This window comes from Hemitrygon akajei, chromosome 1 (genome assembly GCF_048418815.1).
Source record: "Hemitrygon akajei chromosome 1, sHemAka1.3, whole genome shotgun sequence".
NCBI lineage: Eukaryota > Metazoa > Chordata > Chondrichthyes > Myliobatiformes > Dasyatidae > Hemitrygon > Hemitrygon akajei.
In genome coordinates, this window is record NC_133124.1 from 219,090,942 (window position 1) to 219,118,213 (window position 27,272).

A 27,272-nucleotide genomic window follows, 5' to 3' on the forward strand; every position below is an offset into this window, starting at 1 on the left:
CTGAACTGTCTGGGAACTATTTTAGAATAGATTAGTAAAAACGTGCATTACAAATTGCTCAATAATATTGATACACTAAGGATTCAGGTTTTTCCTCATCAAAGAAAGAATTTATCTTGGGTGGGTGGGAGGAACAGGGTTTGTTTTGCTGTTATTATTTTCTATAGCTTGCTGTGTTCCGTGTTGTTCTACCAAGCATTGTAGGTATACTATGTTGGCACCCAGCACAGCCTCTGGAGTGTTGGTTGTTAACACAAATGATGCATTTTACCATGTTTTTATGTACATACGATACAAAGTAAAAAGTGCAAAGTAAATTTTATTAGTCAAGTACATACATGACATATATGTACTTAAAACCTGAGATTCCTTTTCCTGTGGCCATACTCAGCAAGTAACAACTATAAATATAAATAAATAGCGATAAATAACAAGAACATGAGTCTGGCCCTGTGGCTCTGAAGGATAGGGAAAGAAAGAAGGCAGCAGTAATAGGGGACTCTATAGTCAGGGGGTCAGACAGGCGATTCTGTGGACGCAGGAAAGAAACACCGATGGTAGTTTACCTCCCAGGTGCCGAGCTCCAGGATGTTTCTGATCGTGTCCATGATATCCTGAAGTAGGAAGGTGAACAACCAGTGGTCATGGTACATATTGGTACCAACGACATATGTAGGAAAAGGGAGGAGGTCCTGAAAACAGACTACAAGGAGCTAAGACGGAAGTTGAGAATCCCGAGATTACTGCCTGTGCCACGCGACGATAAGTATAGGAATAGACTGAGGAAGAGAATAAATGTGTGGCTGAGGGATTGGAGCAGGGGGCAGGGCTTCAGATTTCTGGGTCATTGGGACCTCTTTTGGGGCAGGCATGACCTGTACCAAAAGGACAGGTTGCACTTGAATCTGAGGGGGACCAATATCCTGGCAAAGAAGTTTGCTAAGGCTGTGGGGGAGAATTTAAACTAGGATTGCTGAGGGGTGGGAACCAAACTGAAGAGATGGAGGAAGGGGCTGTTGGCTCACAAGCGAGAAAGCCTGGAGACAGTGCGAGAGGGAGAATATGCAGGTGATAGAGAAAGGATCTGCTCAGACCGATGTTTTCAGATGTGTCTATTTTAATGCAAGAAGCATAATGAACAAAGCAGATGAGCTTAAAGCGTGGATCAGTGCTTAGAGCTATGATGTTGTGGCCATTACAGAGACTTGGATGGCTCAGGAGCAAGAATGATTACTTTGAGTGCCAGGCTTTAGATGTTTCAGAAAGGACAAGGAGGGAGGCAAGAGAGGTGGGGGTGTGGCACTGCTGATCAGAGATAGTGTCACGGCTGCAGTAAAGGAGGAAGTCACAGAGGGATTTGCCACTGAGAAGTTAGAAACAGGAAGGGGTCAATAACTCTACTGGGTGTTTTTTTTATAGACCACAGGAACAATGGCAACAGGGACATCAAGAAGCAGATAGAGAGACAGATTCTGGAAAGGTGTAATAATAACAGGTTGTCATGGTGGGAGATTTTAATTTCCCAAATATCGATTGCATCTCCCTAGAGCAAGAGGTTCAGATGGAGTGGAGTTTGTAAGGTGTGTTCAGGAAGGTTTCCTGACACGATATGTGGATAAGCTTACAAGCGGAGAGGCTGTGCTTGATCTGGTATTGGGGAATAAACCTGGTCAGGTGCCAGGTCTCTCAGTGGGAGAGCATTTTGAAGATAGTGATCACAATTCTATCTCCTTTACCATAGCATTGGAGAGGGATAGCAACAGACAAGTTAAGAAAGTGTTTAAACAGAGTAAGGAGAAATATGAAGCTATCAGACAGGAACTTGGAAGCATAAATTGGGAACAGATGTTTTCAAGGAAATCTAAAGCAAAAATGTGGCAAATGTTCAGGGGATATTTGTGTGGTGTTCTGCATAGGTACGTTTCAATGAGACAGGGAAAGAATGGTAGGGTACAGGAACCATGGTGTACAAAGGCTGTTGAAAATCTAGTCAAGAAGAAAAGAAAAACTTATGAAAGGTTCAAAAAATTAGGAATGATATTTAGAAGAATATAAGGCTAGCAGGGATGACCTTAAGAATGAGCCAGAAGGGGCCATGAGAAGGCCTTGGTAAGCAGGATTAAGGAAAACCCCAAGGCAATCTACAATTATGTGAAGAGCAAGAGGATAAGACCTGAGAGAATAGGACCAATCAAATGTGACAGTGGAAAGGTGTGTATGGAACTGGAGGAGATAGCAGAGGCACTTAATGAGTACTTTGCTTCAATCTTCGCTACAGAAAAGGACCTTGGCGATTGTAGCGATGACTTACAGCGGATTGAAAAGCTTAAGCTTAACAAAGAGGATATGCTGGAGCTTTTGGAAAACATCAAGTTGGATAAGTCTCCGGTACCGGTTGAGAGGTAACCCAGGCTACTGTGGGAGACGAGGGAGGAGATTGCTGAGATTCTGGCAATGATCTTTGCATCATCAATGGGGATGGGAGAGGTTCCGGAGGATTGGCGGGTTGTAGATACTGTTTCCTTATTCAAGAAAGGGAGTAGAGATAGCCCAGGAAATTATAGACCAGTGAATCTTAGCTCAGTGGTTGGTAAGTTGATGGAAAAGATCCTAAGAGTAGGATTTATGAACATTTGGAGAGGCATAATATGATTAGAAATAGTCAGCATGGCTTTGTCAAAGGCAAGCTTGACTGATTTTTTTGAGGATGTGACTAAACACATTGATGAAGATAGAGCAGTAGATGTAGTGTATATGGATTTCAGCAAGGCATTTGATAAGGTACCCCATGCAAGGCTTATTGAGAAAGTAAGGAGGGATGGGATCCAAGGGGACATTGCTTTGTGAATCCAGAACTGGCTTGCCCACAGAAGGCAAAGAGTGGTTGCAGATGGGTCATATTCTGCATGGAGGCTGGTGACCAGTGGTGTGCCTCAGGGATCTGTTCTGAGACCCTTTCTCTTCGTGATTTTTATAAATGACTTGGATGAGGAGGTGGAGGGATGGGTTAGGAAATTTGCTGATGACACAAGGATTGGGGGTGTTGTGGATAATGTGGAAGGCTGTCAGAAGTTACAGTGGGACATCGATAGGATGCAAAACTGGGCTGAGAAATGGCAGATGGAGTTCAACCCAAATAAGTGTGAGGTGGTTCATTTTGGTAGGTCAAATATGATGGCAGAATATAGTATTAATGGTAAGCCTCTTGGTAGTGTGGAGGATCAGAGGGATCTTACGGTCCGAGTCCATAGGGCACTCAAAGCTGCTGTGCAGGTTGACTCTGTGGTTAAGAAGACATATGGTGCATTGGCCTTCATCAACCGTAGGATTGAGTTCAAGAGCCAAGAGGTAATGTTACAGCTATATAGGACGGACCCCTCTTGCAGTACTGTGCTCAGTTCTGGTCACCTCACTACAGGAAGGATGTGGAAGCCATAGAAAGAGTGCAGATGAGATTTACAAGGATGTTGCCTGGATTGGGGAACATGCCTTATGAGAATAGGTTGAGTGAACTCAGCCTTTTCTCCTTGGAGCGGCAGAGGATGAGAGGTGACCTGATAGAGGTGTATAAGATGATAAGAGGTATTGATCGTGTGGATAGTCAGAGGCTTGTTCCCAGGGTTGAAATAGCTACCACAAGGGGGCACAGATGCTTGGAAGTAGGTACAGAGGAGATGTCAGGGGTAAGTTTTTTTTACGCAGAGAGTGGTGAGTGTGTGGAATGGGCTGCCGGTTACAGTGGCAGAGGCAGATACAATAACGTCTTTTAAGAGTCTCCTGGATAGGTACATGGAGCTTAGAAAAATAGAGGGCTATGGGTAACTCTAGGTAATTTCTAAAGTAAGTACATGTTCAGCACAGCATTGTGGGCTGAAGGGCCTGTATAGGCATAGGTTTTCTATGTTTCTATAATGAGATAAAGAGTCCTTGAAAGTGAGATCATTGGTTGTGGGAACATTTCAATGATGGGCAAATGAAGTTGAATGTAGTTAACCCCTTTCATTCAAGAGCCTGATGATTGTGGGGTAGTAACTGTTCTTCAACCTGGGTGTGTGTGTGCTGAGGCACTTGTTCTTTTTACCTTATGGCAGCAATGAGAAGACAGCAGGACCTTGGTAGTAGGGATCTCTGATTTCGGGTGCTGCTTTCCTACAGCAGCATTTTATGTAGATGTGTTCAGTGGTGAGGAGGGCTTTATCAATAATGGTCAGGGCCAAATCCACTACCTTTTGTAAGATTTACCATTCAAAGGCAATGGTGTTTCCATATCAGGCTGTGATGCAGCCAGTAAATATTCTCCCCACTACACACTTACTGAAGTTTGTCAAAGTCTTTGATGTCATGCCGAATCTCCACAGACTCCTGAGGACTTCTGAGAATTCCTGAGGAGGAATTTCAGGTGGGGGGTTATATAGAAGGCAGGGTTTAAGGGTCGGCACAACATTGTGGGCCGAAGGACCTGTACTGTGCTGCACACATTATGTTAAACACATTAAAAGCTCCATCAGAAAACTGCATAACCATATTAAGCACAGTCAGTCATAGATGGCAAATTTCAAAAGGTGAGAACACAACAATTTTCTAGTTTGATTTGCTTACAGAGCCATTGCCTCTGGCATGCCAGCAGCTGTACTGATTCTTTAGTTTCCATTCATTCCTCCCACTCCCACGTTTTTTCGCAGAAACAGAGGAACAGGTACATTTTCTTTTTTAAGTTTTTCATAAATCATCGCATGCCTTTGGGCTTGTAAGCAGCATGAATGTTCAAGCCATTTCAAAAGCAAAACACTGCAGTATCAGAAATGAACCAGAAAATGTCGGAGATATTCACTAAGCAGGCCAGCAAAAATTTAAAATAACTGGGTAATAACCTTCCTTTTAAGGTCATGTTTGTTATAGCCAGGGGTAGTAAATGCTCCCAATGGTGTGCATCTCAAACAGCCTCTGACAACCAAGTCTAGGTCCTGAACTTTACGTGTGGCTTAGCTACTAAGCCCAGCAGAACCATTTCTACTGATACAAGAAGTGGCAAAGGAGCCTTAAAACCAGCTGCTTCGGGCAGATAGGGCTCATCAGCTGTTGTTGATAGCTCATCCAGGAGAAGGAAAATCCTGATCTCCACTGCCTTGCAACTGTACCCACTCATGGGGAAGCCTTCAGGAGTTAAAAATCTGGAGCTGGAGTCCCTAAGGCAGACCTACATTGATCAGCAATTTCTGCAACAATGCTGGTGCCAAACTGTACCGGTCTCTGCATTGCCTTTGGATCCATCAGTTGCATGGAGAGGAGAAGCCTGCTACATTTGTTTTCCATATCGTACTGCTCTGGCTTGCAGACTGGCTTGTGTATCATACAGACAGCGGAGATGCAACATCCTCGATTGACCCCAACCAATGGAGGGCCACTTTGGATAAGTACAAGGATGAGAGATGTATGGTGGGCTATGGCCCAGGTACGGTTCAATGGGACTAGGTCGAATAATGATTCAGCACAGAGGACCAAAGGGCCTGCTTCTGTTGTGTAGTGGTCTGTGACTCTATGACTGAAATGATAATTTTGTTTCTATTTTCACAGATAGTAATAGTCATTTGATATCTTTTATTCAGTACCACAGTAATATTCCCAAACATTTACAGCACGAATTTGGTGCATTTGAACATACACGTAAATTAGAATCCTCAGACTATGGAATGAGTGCAAGGACTCCAAATGATGAAACAAGTTTGAGCTTTCACAACTCAGTTTCATATGGTCTAGTGTTTAAAATAATCCTTCATTATGTACTAACATGTCTTCACTCTCCAAAAGCCATTTCTACAATTTTTTTTTAATGGTAGCGCTGTGGAGGTTGGCATATCTACACTGTGATGATCTTATGCTCACAATTCAACCTAAAACTATCACAAATTCTCAGCAGCCCTAGGCCCCGCTGTGAAAATGGAAAGCTATACTTAGGGGTTTCCTATTTAGAATTACTGAACCAAATGGCAAAGTAGAAGATGACTCTACAAAAAGCTGTGACTTTTACAACCTAGACCAGGGTAAGCAAGTGTGTGGAAACATCACCACTTGTAGATTCCATCCATGTTAATACCATCCTCACAATAAAACATATGGCTATGTTCCATCACTAGATTTAAATTCTGGAATTAACTAACCAAAAACATTGCAGGAACTCCTTCACTAGGAGGAATGCAACAATTTAAGGTGGTAATTTTGAAAGCTTAAGCATTGAACTGTTTATACTCTGGAGATTCTAATTAAAATTTTTCAATATTTTGCTTTTATTTAAATGCTTACCTCTACATTGATTTTATAAAACAGCCACAAAGAATCAGAAGGAGTTTGTAAACATTTTTGTGTTCTCGAATTTTATCTTTTCATCTTTGCCTAAATACTAAAATATGGACTAGTTAGGCTGACAAGAAATTTCTGAGACAAAGAGCATTTAAGTGGCTCATCAGTTAATATGGAACCTTTTTATGAATGTCATATGAAATTGAGTTAGAATTTTCCCAACAAATCAAAAATACTAAGAAAAAGAACTTGAAATAATAGTTGTAAGGTGGCAGGGTGGAGATACAGCCTCAACAAATAAGCTGTAAGGTGCTCCTTCTCTCTGCTAGCCTGCAGGTCACCCTGGGACAAGGTGTAGCACCTGCTTAGCCCACACTCCCTCCCCTGATCAGGGTCAAATGAAACCATGGGAGCAGATGGTGGATAGTCACATAAGCAGCTGGTTGATATCTCAAGTCCTGGTTATGCAACCACTCTCTAAGGAGTATTGATAATGACTGGGGTCACCCGTCTTGTAAAGGCACTGCCCAGAAGAAAGCAATGGCAAACCACTTCTGTAGAAAAAAATTGCCAAGAATAATCACGGTCATGAGACCATGACAGCCCTACGTCATACAATATGACACATAATGATGATCAGGAGAAGTTCATAAGTTCTGAATGGCAGTCCTGGTGAAAACTTGGAATAGGTAACAGAATATGGGGTCAATGGATAAGTAGAAGAAATGGAAGCAAGCTGAGCACAATCAAAGCAAACAGAAGAGTTTGATGGAAGTAATTCAGTTGAGTAATGGATAATATATAATTTCAAAATTTGTGGATACTAGTAAACCAGGGAGCTGGTACAATTACCACTTAAGCAGTCTGCATAAAGATATAGGTTCATGTTAATAAACTTGAAGAAAGTGTAATATGCAAATAATCTTCAGCATACAGGAACAGTATTACCCCTCAACCATCAGTCTCTTGAACCGAAAGGGATAACTTCACTCAACTTCACTTGCCCCACGTTCCCACACCTATACTCACATTCAAGGACTCTTCATCTCATGTTCTCAATATTTATTGCTTACTTGTTTATTATTGTTCCTTTCTTTTTTGTATTTGTACAGTTTGTATTCTTTTGCACACTGGTTGAATGCCCAAGTTGGTGCGGTCTTTCGTTAATTCTGTTATGGTTATTATTCTAATGGATTTATTGAGTATGCCCACAGGACAATCAATCTCAGGGTTATGTATGGTGACACATGTACTTCAGGAATAAATTTACTTTGAACTTTGAACTTGGATAAATGTAAGGTTTTTATAGGAAAAATAAGGTAACTTCATATATTAGCCTAAAGTGCAGATACGAATCCAGAAATCACTAAAAAGTAGTGATGTAGGTTAATAAAAACATTTTTAAAAGCTGACAAGCTAGAATGGTTCCACAGGGAGTAAGCAGACATATTAAACTGGATTTGAATCTTGCTTGGTTCAGTAAAGTTCTGAACTGTTCTGTGCTATCACAACATTGTAATTCACTTGATATATATTAACATGAGATAAAAACAAAAAACGTGTACTCAGTCAAGCCATGCGACAAATATCCCTGCTTTGAAGTAATCTTTAATCATATGTCACTCCCACAATCTGAAGGCAGCACATTAGGTAAATTATTCTAAATTCAGTTTCATACAAAAAAAGGTATCATTTTAAAGTACATTTCACAAATCCAAATTTTGTCTCATTTCTAATTGAATAGTACCTTTCACTGCAAATACTAATTTAACTGGTTTCATACAGATAAACTAATGTTTATAAATAAATACACAGTAATATTTCAAATCAAAAGAACTTTGCAAGAACATTATAACATGCTGAGTGTTTCTGGCATTTTCTAATTGTATTTCAGATTTTCAGCAGATTTTGCTTTGAATTTTGTTATACAACATTCTACCTTAATCCTGAATTGGCCACTTACAATCCAAAAAAGGTGTTAATGGCAGAAATGTGCAACATTATAAAATTTGTTGAGGGCAGTTTGATGTGGGCTGAGGGACAAAGTTTCTAAATTTATAACATATGTGCGTTACAGTAAATATTCCCTTAATGTGCTGTCAAGACCTACAAAGTCACAGTGTAAAGTTAAGTGCAGTTAGAACACAAGACCATAATATATAAGAACAGAATTATGCTATTTGGCCCATCGAGTCTGTTCCGCCATTTCATCATGGCTGATCCAATTTTCCTCTCAGCCCCAATCTCCCACCTTCTCCCTGTATCCTTTCATGCCCTAACCAAACAAGAATCTATCAACCTCTGCCTTAAATTTACATAAAGACTTGGCTTCCACAGCTGCCTGTGGCAAAGAATTCCACAAATTCACCACTGTCTGGCTGAAGAAATTACTCCTCATCTCCGTTCTATTCCGAGGCTGTGTCCTCTGGTCTTAGACCTCCCACCACTGGAAACATCCTCTCCACTTCCACTCTATCAAGGCCTCTCACCATTCGATAGGTTTCAATGAGGTTTCACCCCTGATTCTGCAGAATTCTAGTGAACATAGGCCCAAATCCATCAAACACTCTTCATGGCATTCAATCCCGTGATAATTTTTGTGAACCTTCTTTGAATCCTCGCCAGTTTCATCACATCCTTTCTAAGGGGCCCAAACTGGCTCACAGTACTCCCAGTGAAGCCTCACCAGTGCTTTATAAAGTCTCAGCATTATATCCTTGCTTTTATATTCTATTCCTCTTGAAATGAATGTTAACATTGTATTTGCCTTCCTCACCACGGACTCAACCTGCAAATTAACCTTTAGGGAATCCTACACAAGAACTCAGTCAATCCTTTCAGTACTACTTCTCAACACTATATTCCATCTGCCATTTCTTTGCCCATTCTCCTAATCTGTCCAAGTCCTTCTGTAGCCTCTTTACTTCCTCAAAATTACTTCCTTCATATTGTCTGCAAACTTTGCAACAAAGCCATCACTTCCATCATCCAAATCATTGACATAAGGTAAAAAGAATCAGTTCCAACACATACTCTTGTGTTAGGTGCTAATATCATGAGAACGGAGCTGAAAACAACATGTGTTACAGCAGTGATGTGCCAAAAGGCATCTCTGAATGCACAGCAGGTTGAAACTTGAAGTTGATGAGCTACAGCAGCAGAAGACCATACCAGGTTCCACTCCTGTACCTAATAAAGGGCCACTGAGTATATATTCACTTATAAAGTGATTAAAAGTGTCACATCAAGCAAGACCAAAACACTAAATACCTTCTAATTATGAAGAATGCAGAAGTTGCTTCTAAATCATTTTGTTAGTTAACTTACCTCATAAATTACATGGCCTATGGCAACTCTCTGGGTAGGTCCAATGAACAACTTGTAGGTGTGAATAGCATGCAGGACACAAACATCATTGTGGATGGTGGAGATTGAAGAAGTTGGGTGTGTGGAGATATGGGATCGCAGAAAGCTGATGTTGAGAGAGAACTGAAGTTTGATGAGGACATGAAATGACTGGAGGATGAATTAAGGGAACTCAAAATCTAGACCATATCTATTACTGAGACAATTTGAAGTATTAGATTTAATGATTTCACCAGAGCCAAAAGTACTCCTGGTTGGTGAAATCACAAAAAAGGTGTATAAAGAGGAAGGGTTAAACCTGTTCCACTTCTTCCTAGGCAGGATAAAGGATGTTTTATTTCCAAGTCAGTTTCTGGGTTCTGAGTTGGCTGATGAGACCAAGATTGGAACTGCAGAGTTTTCCCACTGATGATACAGGCTGAAGGGGCAAGCACCTGGATAAATTGTGAAGTGGTCCACTCACTTTACAATTCAACTGCCAGGACTTAAGAACTTTTTTTTAAAGCTATTATTAATGCTTTTTGAGTTAGTGATTTAGATGCATATCATATTATTACTGAGTTAAGTATTGTATGTAATGAGTTTTTGCTACAACAAGTGTATGGGACATTGGAAAAAATGTTGAATTTCCCCATGGGGATGAATAAAGTATCTATCTATCTATCTATCTATCTATCTTCTGCCACTTACTCAGGGCCTCTGGGTGCTCTCAATGGACTCCAAACAGTCCCTATTGCTGCTTCTCCACTTTGAGCAGTCATGGGACAGAAATTCCCAGGACTCAGTGGGGATGCTGCATTTCTTCAAAGAAGCTTTGATTACATGGTCGAACCTTTTGCTCTGTATGATTGGTAACATCTTCGTATTTGCAATAGATTCTGTTCAGGGAAGCTGGTGTAAGGCAACAATTGGCACAATCTGCCCAATTGAACTAAGGAGTCAATACAGAAGATATTGGCCATGATGAAGGTGCTAATATTGATTGAGAACTTTGTAAAGATACTTTGGATGGTATTTTTCCAGAGGCTCGTATTAATGCCCACTGTACGTAGTCTACATTTCAAGGGTTCTCATCACTGGAGGGCAACAATGTGCAGGAAAGGCAAGTAGAGGCCCTTGTCTTGCCATGTTGAATATACAACCTATCATCTTATGCAGTTCAGGTAGAGTCAACAATGACAGAGCTCAGTCTCTGAGCATGGACAAACACAAGCATCATTTACATAACTATACAGTTCAAAACAGGGAAGAGAGCTGATTATTGTTAAATCGCTCCATATCTTGTATAGTTTATCTGTTTCAATATAACATGTAGATTTGGTCATACGTCAAAGTAAATTTATTTTCAAAGTATGTGTGTATCACCATATACTCATTTTCTTGCAGACATTTACAGGAAAATAAATAAATGTATGAAAAACTATACATAAAAAAAGACTGACAAAACAACCAATGTGCAGAAGAAAATTAATAGTGCAAATAAAAACAAATTAAATAACATTGAGAACACAAAGTACACTGCAGATGCTGTGGTCAATCAACACGTACAACACATGAGTTATAATGTGTTCCTGTAAACAGTGTTCAGGTGAGTGAAGTTATCCAAGTTGGTTCAAGAGCCTGATGGTGTGGGACCCCTAAGAATCCTGTACCTCCTGCTTAATGGCAGCAGCAAGAGGACAGCATGGCCCAGATGATGAGAGTCATTGATGATTCTTGCTGCTTTCTGTGGGCAGCGCACTATATAAATATTTTTAATGGTGGGGCAAGTGCAGGTACCCTTCCTGCACCTCCACTCTCCATGAAATGAAGAGAAGCAAGTTCACTTAATATCCTGACAAAATAATAAGATCTCTACTTGGAAGTCACTGTAATTGTGCTTATAATTAACACAAAAATTAATTTTGATATTTATATCCAAATATACTGCATACCTCCTTAGGAATACAGTCAACTAACTTGTGTTTTCAAAAGCCATTAGAGTAGCAGATGAACAGACGGGTCTTTTATGCTGATCTTAAACCAAGATCAATGAACAGACTTCTAAGGTGTAAACCAGCCGTGTTCCGCCACTCCTACAGAAACCTCACCGCACTTGTCAGATTACTTCAAAAGCAGGAGGCAAACATGTGATTATAAGTTCAAAACACCCCTCAGATCAGGTGCTTCAAATTTAAAAGAATAGCAAGGGCTGAAATGAGAAAATGGAGGTGCCAGTTTACAAACAGGAAGCAATTTGAGATAAATATTACTGACTTGATTTCAAAGATCTGGATGAAACCCAAAGTGCATCCTCTTACATTCCTTTGTAGGACTGCAGATTGATTAGCAATTACTTAAACTCTATTTGTTTCAAGGGTTTCTTTTCTTTTCAAAGAACAAACTAATAGAAGTCTTCAAAAATATTAGAAAAATTTGATTGAGTGGATTTAGGAAAATGTTCCCACTTGGGAAACGGCTTGGCCAGAGGCAAAAACTATTATACATGTTACCAAGAAATCCATTAGAAAGTTCTAATAAAGCTGCTGTATTGTGAGAGGGATGAGACCGTGCAACACCCTACTACAGATAAAAAGATGAAAGGAATAGTAGAGATACAGTTAAGGAGAAGTTGGAGAAGCAGGCAAGGGAGAAAAGAATGCTCATAGAGATGAAATAGCAATTTGAGTGGAACATAAACACCAACATGGACTGGTTGAGCCAGGTGGCATGATTCCATACCATATTCAATTTTATGTAAGTATTAGTAAACTATGTTTTCAAACCGTAGTGTTATAACAGGCAGTTTCAGTACTCAGGTTTTGTGCCAAGATGTTCTGAAAACAGATGTGTAAAATCACTTATAATAAACAAAGCAAAAGTTACCCTGACTACAAGAGCCAAGTACACAATGATCGATATTCTATAAGATGTCAATTCCTAGCAGTGAAGTCAATCTCTTTCATACTTATTCATGACAGCCAGGAATTTTTTTAAGTTTGTCAGCAAATTTATCCTTTGATAAATGGTAATGGCTGCAAAAAACAAATTAAGGCTAAATTCCAAGCATATTCACAGAATATTTAATATATATAGAACATTCACATTCAACTTATAAACATGAGAAATTCTACAGATGCTGAAAATCCAGAGCAACACACACAAAATGCTGGAGGAACTCAGCAGGTCAGGCAGCATCTATGGAAATGAGTTGATAGTCAATGTTTTGGGCTGAGATCCTTCTTCAGGGCTGAGAAGGAAGGGTGAAAATGCCAGAATAAAAAAAAGTGGGGGCAGGGTAGGTAAGGTCGACGACTGGAGAAGAAGGAATCTGATAAGAGACAGAGTGGACCATAGCAGAAAGGGAAGGAGGAAGGGAATGGGGAAAGTAATAGGCAGGTGAGAAGAGGTTAAAAAGTCAGAGAGGGGAATAGAGGAAGAGGGGAGGGGTAACTTGTTTCCTAGAGGAGAAATCATTATTCATGGCATCCGGCAGAGGCTACCCAGTCAGAATACAAGGTGTTGCTTATACTCAAGTACATTCAAGTTGTTTTTATATTTAAAAATCAAATTTGTTATCTACATTTATCTACAAAATCCACATTTCCTAAGATTATTTTCAGTATATCTGCAAGATGCTTCCTTTGGCTTAACTGGTGAAATGCCCATCACTACCCAATAATGAAGCCGATAATGAAGAAAAAAATAGGCTTTCCATCTCTTTGGCTCAAAATAGGAACAGTTGAAACATATAGATTGGTTAGCTCACCCATTGTTCAGGTTTATTCAGGAGAGGTCTGAGCAATGCAATATTAAGAAGATGATCAGTAGACATCTTTCTGCAGTTATGCAAGACTTTGGAGTCTTGGGTAAGAGTTATAGTTTTGATTCAGGAACAAGATGTCCTCAAATGTAATGCAGCAAACTGGTTCTTGGAATATCAGGACTGTCCTGTAAGGAAAGTTCAGGTACATTCTCTAGAGCTTGGAACAACAAGAGATGTTCATTACTGAAGTATAGAATTCTGAAGGGGGTTACAAAATGGTTCCTGAAAGGTAGTTTCCCTTGAATCCCTTTGAAAATGAGTAAATTGCTTGTGGTAAACTTTCAAGACTCACACTTAAGGCCAACGACATCTACCTGAGTTGTAATACATTTTTGCATAATTATACTTCTCCAAGTCAAATAGTTTTTGATCAAAAGAGGTGATGGGGAATGAGAAACATAGAAATTGCCCCTTTGATTATAAGTAACAAGTTGAGGGACAAGGTGTGTTTTCTTATGAATATTCAAAATCATGACGTGATAGCTTTTTGAAGTAATGGTTCAGAAGAGTTACAGATTTTTTTTTAAATTGCACTTTGTATGTGCTAAGTACTTACATGCAAAAAGAAAACTTATGTATGATGATGATGGGTGATTCAGTGTAATGATAGTTCAATAAACTCCAATTATGCAAAAGTACACCCAAAGGTCACTTACATGATTGCCAAGGCACACTAGGTTAATTTTATTTCACAGATGTACTGTAAATGGTCAAAGTGACTAGGAAGAGTAACAGTTTGGCACAAACTATGTTGTCCAAGAGACCTCTTTCTGTGTTCTAGCGCTCTTTGGCTCTATATCCACCCACAAGGTTAGGTGTACTAGGTAATAAGAGGTATTGTTCGAATGGATGGCCAGAAACCTTTTCCTGGGGGAAGGTGGCTATTATGAGGGGCATAATTTCAAGGTGATTCCTTAACTTTGTATAGCCTGGGGTGGTAATGGGGACAAGCTCTTACAGCCTATTAAATGATCCCAACAGCGTGTACCTCAAATAGCCTCTGACCACCAAGTCCAGCTCCTGGCCTTCATGTGCACTAAGCCCAGCAAAGCTGTTTCCACTTACAGGAGAAGAGCAAAGGCGGATTACTGGCGCCTTAAAACTAGTAGCTTTGAGCAGATGGGTCTCACCTAGCAGAAGGCAGCTCATCTAGGAGAAGAAAAACTCTGATCTCAAACCTCCACTGCCTTGCAGCAACACCCACTCATGGGGAAGGCTTTGGGAATAAACCCTGAGGGAAAAATCTTGAGCTGGAGCCCCATAGGCAGTCCTACATTGAGTTGAAGGATGACTGTCAACTCCTGTGACACTGCCATTCCTTTGGGTTCCTCAGATGTGTAATGAAGGATTGCTTGCTACATGGGCAACAGCTTGCTCTCCATATTATACTGCCCAGGCTTGCATATCTGGACAGCTAGGATGCAACAACCATGATCAATCCTGACCAACAGAGGCCTTCTCTAATTTTAACGTGATGGAGGAAAATATAGGGCCGATGTCAGAGGTAGGCATTTTTTTTTTAACATAGAGAATGTTGGGTGCATGTAAGGTTAGTGGTAGAGGCAGATAAATTAGGGGAATTTAAGAAATTCTTAGATGGGCACATGGATGATATAAAAATTGGAGGGCTACGTAGGAGGGAAAAGTTAGATTGATTTTAGAGTAGATTAAAAGGTTGACACAACATCATGGGTCAAAGGGTCTGTACTATGCTATAACATCCTATGCTTTAAATTTGTTTATATGATAGTGAACAATTGAACAGGCCACATTGTTTGTATGCCTAACACCACACTCCAAAGACTAGCTTAGTTTCATGCAAATGAAGAAAACGTTTCAAAGACGTCCTCAAAGTATCCTGAAAGAAACTGAACATCATCACTGGCTTATAAAGAATGTCTGGTTCATGGCCAGTCAAAATGGCAATGGAACATTTGGGGATCGTTTTCTCATGTCTCAGGAAAGGATCCTGTACTATCCTCAGCTGCTTGTTGAATATTACCTGTCTCACCAGAGGCAGCGTCTCCATATCATACATAGGACACTTCTGCCACCTCAGAATCCACAGAACGATAGTGAATGAAATTATTCCTGACCATGCTGAACTGATTAAGAATAAGAATTACACCATATTGAGTAGAATTCATAGTAACGATCTGAAAACAAAGATATAGAAGAATCATCTTTAAAAGCTACTCATGCCCACATGGACAGAAAGGTACTATTCAATCCAAAATGCTTTCCAAAAGAATTAACAAGTTTCAAGATTAATTTATTATCAAAGAGTCTACAAATCATACAACGTTGAGAATTGCTTGCTCACGGGTGGCCACAAAACATTAAGTATTCAGATAAATTGCACGTACACTGAGTGGCCTCTTTATTAGGTACACCTGCTCATTAATGCAAATATCTAATCAGCCAATCACGTGGTAGCAACTCAATGCTTAAACACATGCAGACGTGGTCAACAGGTTCATTTGTTGTTCAGACCAAACATCAGAATGGGGAAGAAAAGCGATCTAAGTGACTTTGACTGTGGAATGATTGTTGGTGCCAGACAGGGTGGTTTGAGTATCTCAGAAACAGCTGATCTCCTGAGATTTTCATGCACAACAGTCTCTAGAGTTTACAGAGAATGGTGTGAGAAACAAAAAACATCCAGGTCTGTGAATGAAAATGCCTGGTTAATGAGAGAAGTCAGATAGAGGGCTATGGGCAACCCTAGGTAATTTTTAAAGTAAGTACTTGTTCAACACATCATTGTGGGCTGAAGGGCCTGTATTGTGCTGCAGGTTTTCTAAGTTTCTATGAGAATGGGCAGACTGGTTCAAGCTGACAGGATGGTGACAGTAACTCAAATAACCACATGTCACAACAGTGGTGTGTAGAAGAGCATCTCCGAGCTCACAGCATGTCGAATCTTGAAGTGGATGGGCTAAAGCAACTGACCATGAATATACACACGGTGGCCACTTTATTAGATACAGGAGGCACCTAACAAAGAGCGTGATAAATGTATATTGCTATCTTAATCCACGTCTGCATTACAGCAATCAAAGCATTTTTATTTTGCTGAAATATGGAGAAAATTTTTCTCATTCTGAAAGTCAAGTTAAAAAAAAGTGCTTATATAATGCTGAACAAGAGAAAATCTGCAGATGCTGGAAATCTGACCAACACAACACAAAATGCTGGAGGAACTTTCAGGTCAGGTATCATCTATGGAAAAAAGTAGTCAGGCCAAAACATCAACTGTACTTTTTTCCATAGATGATGCCTGGCTTGAAAGTTCCTCCAGCATTTTAGATAGATAGATAGATAGATAGATAGATAATTTATTCATCCCCATGGGGAAATTCAACATTTTTTCCAATGTCCCATACACTTGTTTTAGCAAAACTAATTACATAAATTACTCAGTAAAAATATGATATGCATCTAAATCACTCTCTCAAAAAGCATTAATAATAGCTTTTAAAAAGTTCTTAAGTAGTTTACTTAGATAAATTAAATACAATCAACCCCGGCACTTTAACATATCTTACTCCTGGCGGTTGAATTGTAAAGCCTAATGGCATTGGGGAGTATTGACCTCTTCATCCTGTCTGAGGAGCATTGCATCGATAGCAACCTGTCGCTGAAACTGCTTCTCTGTCTCTGGATGGTGCTATGTAGAGGATGTTCAGGGTTTTCCATAGCCTAATTGACCGTAGCCTACTCAGCGCCCTTCGCTCAGCTACCGATGTTATACTCTCCAGTACTTTGCCCACGACAGAGCCCGCCTTCCTTACCAGCTTATTAAGACGTGAGGCGTCCCTCTTCTTAATGCTGCCTCCCCAACACGCCACCACAAAGAAGAGGGCGCTCTCCACAACTGACCTATAGAACATCTTCAGCATCTCACTACAGACATTGAATGACGCCAACCTTCTAAGGAAGTACAGTCGACTCTGTGCCTTCCTGCACAAGGCATCTGTGTTGGCAGTCCAGTCTAGCTTCTCGTCTAACTGTACTCCCAGATACTTGTAGGTCTTAACCTGCTCCAAACATTCTCCATTAATGATCACTGGCTCCATATGAGGCCTAGGTCTCCTAAAGTCCACCACCATCTCCTTGGTCTTGGTGATATTGAGACACAGGTAGTTTGAGTTGCACCATATCACAAAGTCCTGTATCAGTTTCCTATACTCCTCCTCCTGTCCATTCCTGACACACCCCACTATGGCCGTGTCGTCAGCGAACTTCTGCACATGGCAGGACTCCGAGTTATATTGGAAGTCTGATGTGTACAGGGTGAACAGGACCGGAGAGTGCACGGTCCCCTGTGGCGCTCCTGTGCTGCTGACCACCGTGTCAGACCTACAGTCTCCCAACCGCACATACTGAGGTCTCTCTGTCAAGTAGTCCACTATCCAATCCACCATGTGAGAGTCTACTCCCATCTCCGTTAGTTTGTGACTTAAGATCTTGGGCTGGATGGTGTTAAAGGCACTAGAGAAGTCCAGGAATGTAATCCTCACAGCACCACTGACCCCATCTAGGTGAGAGAGGGATTTGTGCAGCAAATACGTGATAGCATCCTCCACTCCCACCTTCTCCTTATACGCAAACTGAAGAGGATCCTGGGCGTGCCTGGTTTGTGGCCTCAGATTCTGTATTATCAGCCGCTCCATGGTCTTCATCACGTGCGACGTCAAGGCAACAGGTCTGAAGTCATTCAACTCCTTTGGTTGTGGTTTCTTCGGTACCGGGACAATACAGGATGTTTTCCACTGTCTGGGTACTCTTCTCTGCACCAGGCTCATGTTGAAGATGCGCTGTAGTGGTTCTCCCAGCTCAGTCGCACAGGCCCTCAGTAATCGTGGGGAAACTCCATCCGGTCCCGCCGCCTTGCTGGTACAGATCTTCCTCAGTTGACCTTCCACCTGTGCAGCCGTAATCCTGGGCGTGGGCAAGGTCTCCTGTGAGTGGCTATTTTCCTGTGAAGGAAGTAAGCCTGGTGTGGAGTTCTGCGGTGAGGATGAGATTGTGCTGTCGAACCTATTGAAGAAATTGTTCAGCTGGTTCGCTTTCTCCACATCTCCACTTATGTTTGCCCCCCGCTTTGCACCGCATCCGGTGATGATCTTCATCCCATCCCACACCTCCTTCATGCTTTTTTTCTGCAGCTTTTGTTCTAGCTTCCTCCTATACTGCTCCTTTGCCCCCCTTATCTGTACTCTGAGTTCCTTCTGAACTCTTTTAAGCTCCAACGGATCACCATCACATTTTGGGTGTATTGCTAATATAGTGCTGACTACTGGGAAGGATTTATGAAACTTAAGATTCTGAAACATAGGTAAAAGCATTAATCCAAGTTTAAAACATTAAAAATGACCCTAGCTAAGTTAAATCAAGTTCTTAGCAATGAAGAAAGTCTGACTGTTGAGAAATTGAGAAATATGGGAAGTCTGACTATTCCTCCATCTTACTCCTACCCACCTACAAGCAGAAATTGAAGCAGGATGCAGCCATAGTGAACACTAACCACTGCTAGTCCAACCAATCAGACTCAATGTTACAAGACTGCTTTGATAGCATCACCTGGGAGTCATTTCGAGCTGAGAACTTCTCCAAATACACTGAAGCGGTCAAAAACTTCATTTAGAAGTGCATTGAAGACATGTTCCCCAAAAATCAGTCTGGGTCTACCCAAACCTGAAGCCTTGTATAAATAGTTCAGTGTGTGGCTCCAGCCTTCGCCTCCAGCGACCAACAGGAGCCCGAGGGTTACTATTGGGATTTATGTTCGGCATGGGCCCCCAAATCCTCGAGACCTTCTACAAGAGCACCATTGAGAGCATATTGACCAGCTGTATCACCGCCTGGTACAGAAACTGCACCAACCTTGCTCACTGGGCACTGCAAAGAGTGATATGGACAGCCCAGCGCACCTGTGGATGTAAACTTTCCTCCACCGAGGAAATTTATAGCCGCAGGTCCAGAAAGGAGGCCTGGAAGATCATCGGGGACACCAGTCATCCCAACCACAAACTGTTTCAACTGCTTCCATCTGGCAAATGCTACTGCGGCATTAAAGCCAGGACCAACAGGCTACGGGACAGCTTCTTTCTACAAGCCATTAGACTTTTAAATTCACGTGTCTGCACATTGCAACGGAGTCATAACGCAAAGATTTATACTCCCTCATGTTATGGGATGGATGTAAGATTTAAATAAGTTCTGAATTCTAAGAGTTGAAAAGCTTAAAATAAAAACAACTTTGTGGTTGAAGCAGAGGAGTAACAGCACACTCTCTCACAACTCAGTAAGGGTTCATGTTCCTTATCAATATTCGGGTATCTTTCCTAAACTGTCAATTATTAAGCAAATTATACCACAAGAAATTTTGCAGATGCTAGAAATCCAGAATAACACACATAAAATGCTGGATGAACTCAGCAAGTCAGTCAGCATCTATGGAAATGAATAAGCAGTCAACATTTCAAGCCCAGACCTTTCTCCAGACTAGTCCTGAGTTCCTGCAGCATTTTGTGTGTATTGTTCACCAGTCCAGGATGGGTAAAGACTTTCTCATCATTAAGCATATCTGCAAGGAGTGCTGTCACAGGAAAGCAGCATCCATCAAGGACCCCACCATCCAGGCCATGCTCTCTTCTCACTACTGCCATCAGAGAGGTGGTACAGGAACCTCAGGACCTACACCAACAGGTTCACGAACAGTTACTACCCCTCAAACATTAGGCTCTTGATGGTATTTGGATTGCTGTCCACAAAGTTCTGAAGTAAACGAAGATCTTAAGCCCTATCTAATATAGATAGGCATGGGTACCCTTGCAAAAAGGGAGGCTATACTATAGCAACCTACTCTTCAAGGCTAGATCATTTCACTGTGGATGCTCCACAGTGAGTTTATCTGCCAATACCAACTAATAGTTGATATTAGTATACAGTACTCACTAGTGTAGAGGTACCATGCTCTAGCAAGGATGATATACTTACAACTAACATAGTCATTTACTTTTAAGTTTCAATAAACTTCTTAAAACACAATTAAAACTCAGATGATTTCTATCTTACAAAAGATTTCTAAATTACAAATGAATTCTAAAACACAAAGGATTTCCAAACCACAGATTTAATTCCTATAAGCTAAATAAGCTTACCAACAAGTTTGAGGTGTATGAGTTGCTGTCACAGAGATCGAAGGCAGAGGAATGGATCTAGTCACCCTGTCTTTCTGTCATTCTTCTCGTCATTCCTTGACCATTCCTAACAAGCCTGACTGCTCTCTATTATTTATATTATTTTATTGCTACTTGGTACTTCACATGCATGTGATATTTTTAAGTTACATTTGGCAGGCCAGGTGAATGCATTATTTAATTAAGCCGAAACAGATCCCATTGCTTTATCTTGTCCAGCAGAGACAGTCAAAGTCCCTTTGGCTTGTGGGAGTACAAAAAAATCCCAAGAAATTCTGCATACATTAAGAGCAAGAAGACAACTAGAGAGCAAGTCGCATCACTCAAGGATAAAGAAGGGGCATGTGCTTCGAGGCAGAGGATGTGTACACTGCATCAGTATTTGCCAAGGAGAAGGGCATGTATCAGTATAAAGCATGCTAATTTGCACACTGCAAAGGGGAGGTAGTGTGAGGTCTCTTAAAAACCATTAAGATGGATAAGTTCCCAAGGCTTGATGAGATATTGTATGTCTGGTTACTAAAAGTCGAGAGATGAGATTACTGGGGCCTTGACCAAGTATTTCATGTCCTCTCTAGCCAGAGGCTTGGTCCAGAGGACTGGTTTGTAGCTAATACACTCTTGTTCTTGTTCTGTTATTCAAGAACGATAATCCTGGAAACAATAGACCAGTGAGGCACACATCAATGGTTGGGAAATAACTGGTGAAGATTCTTAGTAATAGGATTTAGGAGTTGATTGGAAGCTCATAGTTTAATTAGGGTCAGTCAGCATGACCTTGTGCGGGGCCAGTCATGTCTTACTAACTTGATTGAGTTTTTTGATGAGGTGACGAGGGTGATTGAGCTGTGGGTGTTATCTATGTTGATTTTAAGATAGGCAATTGACAAGGCCTTTCATGGATTCAGAATTGACTTGCCCATAGTGGTTGATGGAAGTCATTCTGATTTGAGGTCTGTGATGTTCTATAGAGTTCTGTATTAGATGTCTGTTATTTGTGATATATAAAAATGATCTGGATGAAAACATAGATACATGGGTTAGTAAGTGTGCATATGATACCAGGATTGGTGGTGTTGTGGATAGCACAGAAGACTGGCAAAAGATACAGCAGGATATAGATCAGTTGCAGATGGAGTTTAACCCAGCCAAATGTGAAGTGTTGCATCCAGGGAGAACAAATGTAAAGTGACAGTACACTGTTAATGGCAATACCCATAACAGTGTTGATGAGCAGAGGGATTCTGGGTCCAAGTTGATAGCTCCCTGAAAGTGGCTACACAGGTTGATAACATGGTAAAGTTGGCATAGGTCATGCTTGCCTTTATTAGTCAAAGAAACTGAGTTCAAGAATCAGGAAGTAATTTTGCATCTTTATAAAGCATTAGGCCACATCTGGAGTATTGTATTCATTTCTGGTCACCCCATAATAGGAAGGATGTTGAGGCTTTGGGGAGGGTGCAGAAGAGGTTTACCAGGATGCTGAGTAGATTACAGGCCATGTGTTGTAAGGAAACACTGGACAAACTTGGGTTGTTTTCACTGGTGCAGTGGAGGCTAAGATGAGATCGATTCGATGTTTATAAGATTATGAGTGGCACTGAGTCAATGCCCAGTATCTTTTTCCCCCAGAGATGTCTAATACCAGAGGGCATGCATTTAAGTTAAGAGAGAGTAAATTCAAAGATGTGAGAGGCAAGTTTTTTTTTATCCCCCACAGAGAGTGGTAGGTGCCTGAATGTACTGACTTGGGTAATTTGTAGAGGCAAAAACAACAGAGATATTCAGGAGGCTCTTAGATAGGTAGGGAATGGAAGGATATGGATATTGAGTTGTCAGAAATGATTAGTTTAATTGGGCATTTGATTACTAGTTTAGTTAGTTCAGTACTATACTGTTGGTCAAAGGGCCTGTTCTTTACTGTACTGTTCTACATGTTAGGTAATTAAAAAGGCAAAATACCAAAGGCATAATGTAGAATAGATACCAGCCTACAAAAACACTTAAAGAGGTCATTCAAAGTTAATTTTTCCACAACATACAACAGAAAGTTCCAAGCTAAACCCTTCAGCATTTGTATATCATTATCTAATTTTGGAATCTGGAAAAATATTACTTACCATGAATTTGGCATCTCCCTTGGAAAGTGTGTTGGTGACAAAATTTATTGCTTCCAGACACTCCACAACTTTATTAAGCAGCTTTGGCTGAAAAAGATCAAACAACAATCTCAGCAATTAAGCTGTGGTGATTCCTTATTCCATTTTGCTATTAAGAATATTTAGTTTGCAAGAACAAATTTATTTACATCAATCAATAATTTGAGGCGAAACTCTCCCAGCACATCATCAGATAAACAACATAAATTTTTACTGCATGTTTCAATGTACATGTGATTAATAAGTAACTCTAATCTAATAAACCAGCACACTTGCACCTCATTCTTAATCACCATGTTCTTCAATTTATTCCTATAGAACTCAAAATTTATTTTATTTTTTTGAGAAACAGCGCAAAATAGCCCCTTCCAGTGCTTGGAGCCATACCACTCAGCAATCGCCCAATTTATTCCCAGCTTAATCACAGGACACTTTACAATGCCCAATTAACCTACCAACCGGTACTACTTTTGGACTGTGGGAGGGAAACAGAGCAGCTGGAGGAAACATACACAGTCATGGGGTGAATATACAAACTCCTCACAGGCAGTGATGGGAATTAAACCCAGGTCACTGGTACTCTGAAGCATTATGCTAATGCTTTCTTCAACTACAATGCAAATTTAAAATAAAACTAATTTTTAGTATTGCTGAGTCTTTTTTCACAATTCATTTGGATATTGGGTAGGCATCTCTTTTGCTCTCCATAACTTTGCTAACAGTGATAGCTGGTGTTAATTCAATAAACTGCAGTTGCACACTGAGTTTACAGAAGGTGTAGAACATTGAAAGAAATAACACCCAAGGGTAAATAACAGAAATATGCATATGGCGCAAGATCACCAAACCAAATTATATCTTGAGAAGGCCACATTGAGGATCATCCAAAGATCCAGTTTAAATTACCTCACTCCTCAGTAGGGCACTAAGGAGTGCAGTGGAACAGAGGGATCTAGGAATACAGATACAAAATTCCCTAAAAGTGGTGTCACAGGTAGATAGGGTAGAAAAGAGAGCTTTTGGTACATTGGCCTTTATATATCAAAGTATTGAGTATAAGAGTTGGAATGTTATGATGAGGTTGTATAAGGCATTGGTGAGGCCAAATTTGGAGTATTGTGTACAGTTTTGGTCACCAAATTACAGGAAGGATATTAATAAGGTTAAAAGAGTGCAGAGAAGGTTTACAAGGATGTTACCGGGACCTGACAAACTGAGTTACAGAGAAAGGTTGAATAGGTTAGGACTTTATTCCCTGGAGCGTAGAAGAATGAGGGGAGACTTGATAGAGGTATATAAAATTATGATGGGTATAGATAGAGTGAATGCAAGCAGGCTTTTTTCCACTGAGGCTAAGGGATAAAAAAAAAACCAGAGGACATGGGTTAAGGGTGAAGGGAACATTAGGGAACATCTTCTTCACACAGAGAGTGGTGGGAGTGTGGAATGAGCTGCCAGATGAAGTCGTAAATGCGGGCTCACTTTTAACATTTAAGAAAAACTTGGACAGGTACATGAATGAGAGATGTATGGAGGGATATGGGCCAGGTGCAGGTCAGTGGGACTAGGCAGAAAAATGGTTCGGCACAGCCAAGAAGGGCCAAAGGCCTGTTTCTGTGCTGTAATGTTCTGTGGTTCTATGGTTCCTGTGTAACCATTCTCCCACTGAACTAACATATTCTCTTTTCAGGTGAGGCAAGCATCTGCGAAATAGCCCACGCCCTTTCCTATTCTAGAGAATGATTAGGGAAGCAATCTGACATCACTGCCTGATAGTGCTGCTTTAAGAGGCATTCCAAAATGAAAATAGAGTTTTTTGTACTTTTCCAAAATTACATTATGAAGATAATAATTACTTCCTCTCTCTACACTAATACACCATGTTGTATATCCAGTGTATCCAAGTTGCCCTTTACTCTAGCTAACATGTGAAAAACTACAATGCATTCTAATATGATGCTCCCAAGCCTGGCTGCAAAAGGAAGTGGGGTGGGTATGGGTGCTACAGAAACACCAAAAGAAGCTCCAAAGACCTCATCCCTGGAACAGAAAGTATCTTCACCTCGGAGACATATAGATGGGCTACACCTGGATTTTGAAAGACTGGCCTTAGACAGAGGAATCTGGTGAAATGCTATCAGCAGCCTATGCCCTAGTAGAAAAGATTCTAATACTTTCAATTTAGACAGTAAAAGAGCAAAATGTCTAAATAGTGAATCACGACAAGAGAAAATCTACAGATGCTGGAAATCCAAGCAACACAAACAAATTGTTGGAGGAACTCAACAGGCCAGGCAGCATCTATGGAAAAAAGTACAGCCCAATGGGAAAAAATACTGAATCCTTGATCATCATTGCATTTGCAACTGTGCTGTAAATCTCTCCTTATTCCAAATGACATGCCATTAAAATTCAAAATTGAGGCATTAGCATCTCTGCAACTGGATCCTTGACTTCCTAACTGGAAGACCACAATCTGTGTGAATCGGAAACATCTCCACCTCACTGGCGATCAACACTGGCACGCCTCAGGGATGTGTGCTTAGCCCACTCTCTCTACACCCATGAATGTGAGGCTAGGCACAGCTCAAATGACATCTATAAATTTACAACTATTACTGAACAACATAGGTAGTATGAGGAAAGAGGTTCTGCAGAAGAAATTTGAGCAGCTAGGGATTAAATTAACAAGCAGAACCAAAAAGGTAGTATTCACTTGCAAATTGGCATAGGGTCAAGAAGATTAGAGTTAAGTGCGTGGCTCAAGAATTGGTGTGGGAGAAGTAGGTTTGAATTCATGGGAAATTGGCACCAGTATTGGGGAAGGAGGTAGCTGTACTAATGGGACGGGCTCCATGTGAACCGTGATGGGACCTGTATCCTAGCGAATCGCATAACTAGGGCTGTGGGTAGGGCTTTAAACTAAACAGTAGGGGGTGAGTTCAGCAGATTGGAGAAGTATGGATAAAGTAAAAAATAAAAGTGTGGGAAAAAGATAAAGAAAAAACAAAAGATAATAAAAGAGTAAAGTAAGAGTGAAGTGAAGAAAAGTCAAGTGCAAAACAGTAAAGATTACAAAATTTTAAAAGCACAACGAGTGTAAGGTCACTTTATTTGAACGCCCATAGTACTTGAAACTAGTACTTATGTTCTTGATTAGCCAGGGCATCAAAGGCTATAAGAAGGCAGGGGGTGGGATGACTGGAAGATTTGGATCAGCCCATGATTGAATGGCGGAGCAGAGTCGAAGGGCCAAATGGACTACTTCTGCTCTTTTTTCTTACGGTCTTATGAAACATGGTCAGTAAACGTGACTCCAAGTCAGTACAAAGAGGTATGATTTAGTAGCCATTACGGAGACGTGGTTGCAGGGTGGAGAGGATTGGGAATTAAATATCCAAGGCCAAATATCAAGTAAGACAGAAGGATAAGCAGGAAGGAAGGGGGTGGGGTAGCGCTCTTAATTAAAGGTAAGATCAGGGCGATAGTGAGAGACTATATAAGATCTAAGGAGCAGAATCTGGAATCCATCTAGGTAGAGATTAGGATTAGTAAAGGTATAATATCACTGGTGGGAGTTGTCTATCAGCCACTGAATAATAACATTACAGTGGCACAGGCAATAAACAGAGAAATATCTGAGGCATGTAAGAATGGAACAGCAGTTATCATGGGGGCTTTAACTTGTACATAGATTGGGTGAATCAAGTTGATTGAGGCAGTCTTGAGGAGGGCTTTATAGAATGCATCCCTGATGGCTATTTTGAACAGCATATTACTAAACTCACAAGGGAACATGCTATCTTAGATCTGGCTCTATGCAATGAGACAGGTAAAATTAGCGATCTTGTTATTAGGGATCCTTTTTGGAAAGAGTGAGCACAGTATGATTAAATTTCTCATACAAAGGAAGGGTGCAATAGCTCAATCTAGAGTCAATGTATTATGCCGAAACAATGGAGACTACATTGGGATGAGAAGGATTTGACTACTGTAGACTGAGATCACAGGCTATATGGTGGGACAGTTGAACAGTGGAAGACTTACAAAGAGATTTTTCACAGTGCTCAACAAAAGTATATTCCAGTAAAAAGCAAGGACAGTAAGGCTGGGGAGAGCCAGCCTTGGATAACTAAGGAAATAAAAGAAGGCATCAAACTGAAACCTCATGCACACAAAGTCGCCAAGAGCGTGGGAAACTGGAAGACTGGGAAAACTAAAAATCAACAAAATACCACTAAGCAAGCTATAAAGAAAGGGAAGCTAGATTATGAAAATAAACTAGCACAAAATATAAAAACAGATAGTAAAGTGGAAAAGGGTGGCTAAAGTGAATGTAGGTCCCTTGGAGGATGAGAAAAGGGAATTGATATTGCGAATGAGGAAATGACCAAGGCTTTGAATGACTATTTTGTGTCAGTCTTCATAATGGAAGAC

The 27,272-nt window shown here is 40.7% G+C and overlaps 1 protein-coding gene across 5 annotated transcripts in view; it reads right to left on the minus strand.

Moving 5' to 3' along the window:
- The window catches only part of polb (polymerase (DNA directed), beta), a 113,658-nt gene that overhangs the window by 36,538 nt on the left and 49,848 nt on the right, over window positions 1-27,272 (minus strand). For 3 of the 5 annotated variants that reach the window (XM_073061608.1, XM_073061600.1, XM_073061593.1), the window contains exon 11: window positions 22,797-22,883. In XM_073061608.1, the coding sequence (XP_072917709.1) occupies window positions 22,797-22,883 (87 nt within the window). Of the gene's footprint in view, window positions 1-12,490; window positions 15,625-22,796; window positions 22,884-27,272 lie in introns of those variants that run through there. The other 2 variants (XM_073061625.1, XM_073061617.1) reach the window with 2 other exon arrangements.